The 5,473-nt window shown below is 38.6% G+C and overlaps 1 protein-coding gene across 2 annotated transcripts; it reads right to left on the reverse strand.

Moving 5' to 3' along the window:
* Window positions 1–633: 633 nt before the first annotated feature.
* LOC113750177 (rop guanine nucleotide exchange factor 1-like) lies at window positions 634–5,248 on the reverse strand. Of its 2 annotated transcripts, XM_027294135.1 has the most exons (7): window positions 4,807–5,248; window positions 3,773–3,889; window positions 3,099–3,637; window positions 2,410–2,455; window positions 2,105–2,319; window positions 1,157–1,485; window positions 634–950 (listed from the first exon to the last, which is right to left on the reverse strand). In XM_027294135.1, exons 1-7 carry the CDS (start codon window positions 5,123–5,125, stop codon window positions 908–910), a joined length of 1,608 nt encoding a protein of 535 aa, XP_027149936.1. In that variant the 5' UTR covers window positions 5,126–5,248; the 3' UTR covers window positions 634–907. The 2 variants fall into 2 exon arrangements, with proteins under 2 accessions (XP_027149936.1, XP_027149935.1); XM_027294134.1 differs by having other exon boundaries at window positions 2,105–2,455.
* Window positions 5,249–5,473: the final 225 nt, after the last annotated feature.

Consider the following 5,473-nt stretch of genomic DNA (forward strand, 5'->3'; position numbering starts at 1 on the left):
TTCTTTTTCTTTTTTCTTTTTGCTTTTTGTTTTTTGAAGGGAGTTTGTGGGGGATGGATGAAGTGCCGTTCAAGCGCTTCTGTGTTTTTTGGGATTTTACCTAAATTGATGATGTTCGAGATGCAAAAGATTGACAGGATAAAATTTTCCCTGTTTCTATAATGGTAATTAAGGTTAAAAAGCATAAAATAAAAAAAATATCATTTTGCGAATGTGAACCACTGACTTTCTTGAAGTTGAGAAGTCAGAAAGTTTACGGACTGTTTGGATTGCATTTTTCATGATTTTTCATGGAAAAACTACTGTAGCGATTTGATGTATGTGAGGAAAAAAGGTAATTGGAAAATGTAATCACGAAAAACGATGTAATTTTTCGACGGAAAACCGCAATCCAAACAAGGCCTTATAATTTCTTTTCCTATCTATTGTTCATTTCTTAAAGTTTTGGCCGATGAAAAGTTTGCAGCAGTTCTTTCTTTTGTTGGTTTTCGTTGGTCTGAATCAGTAAAAGAATTGCTTGGATAGTAAACCATGTATATATGGTAAAATTATATATATATATTTTTTTTTTTCTCCCTTGTTCAAGGTACAGTCTAGGCGGTAGTTTTTGTTTTACATAGGGAAAAAAAAAAGTACATTATTAAGAGAGTCAAAGAGCTTTATGAAAGTGAAACAATTAGTCTAGTTCAAATGCATGGAGTATCCATGGCAAGAATCAAGCCAAAGTGCTTAAACGCTTAATGGGTGAAACATTTCAACATCCAGCGTGCAGAACATAAATTAATATAGCATCTGGTAACATAAAAGTAGCAGTCCAATAATCAGCAGGGCAGGTCCCTCCGACAGCCGTGGTGACAATGATAATTGCTTTCCGGCAGCATAAGCCACAGGACTTGGAGACTCTCTGTTACGCCAATGGAGGTTTGAATCCATATACTTCCAATAATGCCCTAACGGAACAGAAATTTATAAATGGATCATTGAGAAAGTTGACAAAGCAAAGCTTCTTTCCTGACTCGAGTATCTGTCTCAATGATCAGCCTTAACAAGGGAAGCATATGCTAAGAGATGTCTTGTCGTGTGCCATTGGATAATACAACAGTCTGGTCTGGTAAAATTATTAAAAAAAAAAATTCTGAGTCACTGAAAAGTTAACCTTTCTATCTTTTCATCCGGCGTATTCTTTTGAGACTTTTGTATCCTCTTTAGCTTTCGAACCAAGGGGACTCCAGAACAAAATGCTGGTTTCCTTAGCAGAGAGGCGCAAGAATTAAGTTGAGTTGAAACCGGACCAGAAGGAAACTGCTTCTGCATGGTAAAATCTCCAGTCAATCCCCTATGGTCGACAAAGGATAATGATTCCGCTGCCGCACGTAGTCTTGTAGCTTCATCAACGTATAGAAGATCCTCAATCCTAGCCATTAAGTTAAAGGCTAAGCCCTCTATCACCCTGGAGTAGCTCTCAAGAATTGATTGTCCAACATCCTATAGAAAAACAAATTAGCTTCTTATTTCCGTGGAGAGTCTAGGGAGTCACTTGAAAGGTGAATGAATCAGAGGTTTAAACCAAGGAAACAGTCCATCTAATGGCATGTGCAGACAACAGAAATTTTCAACTCATTCCAGACTAGTTCAACGCATACAGACAGGCTCCATACCATACAAGAAGCAACTTGTAATGCTATTACTTTTTGCAAAAGCCACAAGAATGCTATCATGGTAGGGTCATAAAAGGTAAGTTAACATATCGAAGACAGCTTCAGCATGAGTAATCGAATGGTAGCACTTCAACCAAGCAAATCAAAACACCACATTAAATTGATGTGCCCTTGAACAATCAGGAAAATAACGGTTTTGGACATTTTCTAATCATTTGATACTCAAGCTTTTATCTGTTAGCTGTGCAGACTAGGCGCAAAACTGCAATTATCTATGTCCAAATCTAATAATGTCTGGATAAAAAAGTGAAGCGCTACATAAAGTTTATATCCTAATTTTGGCAGTGTTAATGGATCTGAGAAATAGAGGTATATTCAGAAAATTTAGAGCAAAATGAAGAACCAATTGACATACATTTTCCAACAAAACGAGCTATTCTGGTTACCTTGTTATACTGTATCTTATGCCTTTCTAGTGCTGTTTGTGGGAGGGTAGGGAAGTGCAGCTTCAAGATCTTTAAGAGGGAATCAGCTCGCTGTGCTGACATTTTGGCCTTCTCGATGTCAACAAAGACCTTAAGTGGTCCACTCCATTGTGACTTCCCAGTTTTTGTGTGAGAGAATTTTTTTTTGGAGTACTTCTGCCTCCATATATGTAAAGCTGCTTCAATGTTATTAGCAATTTCTAGGGTGTTATGTTCTGATGATAGGTCTAGGTAGTCAATAAGACATTCGGGGGAAAACTGATTACCAGTTATATACCGGTAAAGAATTTCACCTAAGCAAGCCTTCCCACTCTGCAACAAGAACAACACAAACTGCATTAGTAATCAAGCTATCATCAGTGCAACCAACAAGAATCCTAGCAAAGTCTTCAAAAGAATATCAAAAGGAAAATAAATACATAATCCGTGTCAGTTAGTGGGTATAACTTGTTGAAGATTTCCACCATCGTAGATGCAAACAATATGAACAAACTGAAAACTACAGCTTGACAACTGGTATTTCATCTATGATGTCCTGCAACCAATTACTCACTCCACATTTAGCAACTACAAAACTAAAAGATAGAGATATACATGAGTCGATCCTATACATTGGCAGAGGTCAAACTTGACACTTGAGATACACTAAACCAACAACGTTATCATTACATAAGTAGCACAGCCAAATGCAAAAGGAGTAAGATCAGAGTAAGTAGTCGAGTCATTCTTAAAATGACATCAGATGGTTCATTAGCGCTGAAACAAAAAGCTATCTGATAATGGAACTGCATAAATCCAAATAGCAATTCGTTGCATCGAAGTACATATTGTAAAAGTTATAGAGGATTATTTAAGATAAACAACTATGGCTGTCTCTCTCTGCTCCATATGGTCAGTAAAAGGTGGTCACAAGAATGGATGGACCCAACACTACAATTTAAAAGTGAACTCTTACCTTGGGCAAGCTATCCAAATAAACTTGCGGGACTTCCATTTCTGACAATACCCTGTTGTTAATAGCCACAGCCGCTCTGTATATCTGATTTGTGCATTCCCTGCACTGTTGCAATTGTTTCCTTGTCTCCTCACACAAACCATTTTGTGGGACTTTTGGGAATGGTAACCACCATTTCTCTTCAAGTGTAATTGAAGGCCTTTCCTGAGATGGAGGGCACGGTCTTGCTTCAATAAATTCTCCATCAGCAAAAATTATCCCTCTATCGACATAATAAAATTCACTGTCATGAAATCCGTCCAAGATGCTAATTAGCATTGCGTCTAAATTCTTAAGTGCTGGAAGATTCAGAGACAAGTCAGACCGCGGTTGAGGCACCATGACTTCAACTGTCCTACCACATGGAAGTTCTTGCACTGATGGAACAAGCTCGACAATGGAATCACTGACACATAGAAGCCATTCCATTTCACACAGCCACATTGACTTCTTTTTAGGCACCATCGGCTCTAATTTCCATAGCTCTCCAAACACAGTGGCTGCCAATTCATGTTGATAACCAACAAATGGCTTTTATTGAGAAATAATGTAAATCACCCTCGATGTTATTTACCAAAGGGGTGGGGAAGGTAAAAAAGCGGAGAGGAATATGACAACTTGAAAGGTGAACGAACCAGCAAGATTTGTGATGGCCTTGGATATGGCAAGAGCAGTACATACTCCATTACCTCCACCTGACATATCTTCTCCTAACAACAGCTTGGCAAAACGCTCTTTGATCAATTCAACTTCTGGAGTACCACAAGAAGTAAGAATATAAGTTCCAGAAAAGAACAGGAGAAATTAACCAAAATTATGCCTTCTAGTCCACTGCGCTTAATTTAGCTTCACACTACACAAAGGAAGTTGCTAGTCACAAGCTTTTGCTCATATGCTCATTCCTGGTTTAATTAATTAAGGTGGAACCACGTTAAAAATGAAACCAATTATCTCAAGCCCCGATCCTGTCCACCCTAACCTTCCCCACTCATCCCAAAAAAATAAAAATAAAAATAAAAATCCATAGGATGAATTACGGAAGAAGAAAAAGGGAAAGTAAGCATCCTATACATCCGATTTGCACATGTTGGTTTATTTCAAACATGATTATCCATCAAGGCTCGAGGGGGTGTGATATGTTTCATTGCCACTTAAATTCTGCTATGAGCTAAGCTTTGTCAATTATCGTGGGCAGCTCGCTATCCGCGAAACTGCTTTCCAAGCTTCAATTTTATGTGTTCCCTTAATTAGCACAACAAATTAGTTAAATAACACGTACTAATTGTCCCGTCGTTATGTCCTTTTATTTTCTTAATGATGGAGAAGGAAAGATAAAATTCACCGCTAAAAGAAGTAGCAGTAGCAGTAGTTGAACAGTTAGGTAGGAAGCTAAATGCAATATGTTGAAGCGTGACCTACCAAACAGTGATTAAAAATAATTCTACTAGCTAAGCTAGGCAACAGACCAATCAAATTTCACAGGAGAGTGTTTGTCCTGAATTTCTCATCAAAACAGAACTAAACATGATAGAGATTTTTTGGCCAAAAAAAAAAGGATACATAAAGATATCAAAATGAAAGCAAAGAGAATTTAGAGATCATGACGGTAATTTATTTAGTAGTATTGTAAACAACCTAATTTGTTTAAGATTAGAAAAGAACGATTCACCGGATAATTCAGGCTCGTCCTGCTTCTCCTCCGGAATCACAACATGTCTGTGACCGACGACCGGAAACATAACCTTAGGCCTGGCCGGAGAATCAGAAGAGGAAGAGAGAGAATTTAGTGCATGAGAAGCAGCTGCCTGAGGAGGAGGAGGGGGCCGAGAGGAGAATGTGCTGGCGCTAGAACAGCTCTCGGATTCGCTGACATCAGCACTGATACTGTAACTGTCGAAAGGATGGAAGCTGCTGTGACGATAAATGTCACCGTCCTCCTCCTCCTCCTCAGACGACGAAGATAGGATACACGAGTAGTTAGCTGCCATTGGCAACAGTAGTAGTACTAGTACTCCTTTTTGGAGCTGCTGAGAAATGAATGACCACTTTTACTAGTACTGCTACGTCACCGGCGGCTCAGTTTCATTTGAAAATTGCTCCTATGATGAATACTGGGGAGGATCAGGATGGTGAAGTACCAAAGCAACTAGACACTGAAGAAGCCTTTTATAACGAAGTTTTTTCTTTTTCTTTTTTTTTTCCTTTTTGTTTTTCAAAAGCTGCTGGCGCTACCTTACTCCCCGGTCCCACACACACACTCTCTCTATCTTTTTCTTAGCCCCATCTGAAAAAGAGACAGGAGTATGTCTGTATTGCAATTTTTCAAAAAATTGTTA

The sequence above is a fragment of the Coffea eugenioides genome, chromosome 10, assembly GCF_003713205.1.
Source record: "Coffea eugenioides isolate CCC68of chromosome 10, Ceug_1.0, whole genome shotgun sequence".
In the NCBI taxonomy this organism is placed as follows: Eukaryota; Viridiplantae; Streptophyta; class Magnoliopsida; order Gentianales; family Rubiaceae; genus Coffea; species Coffea eugenioides.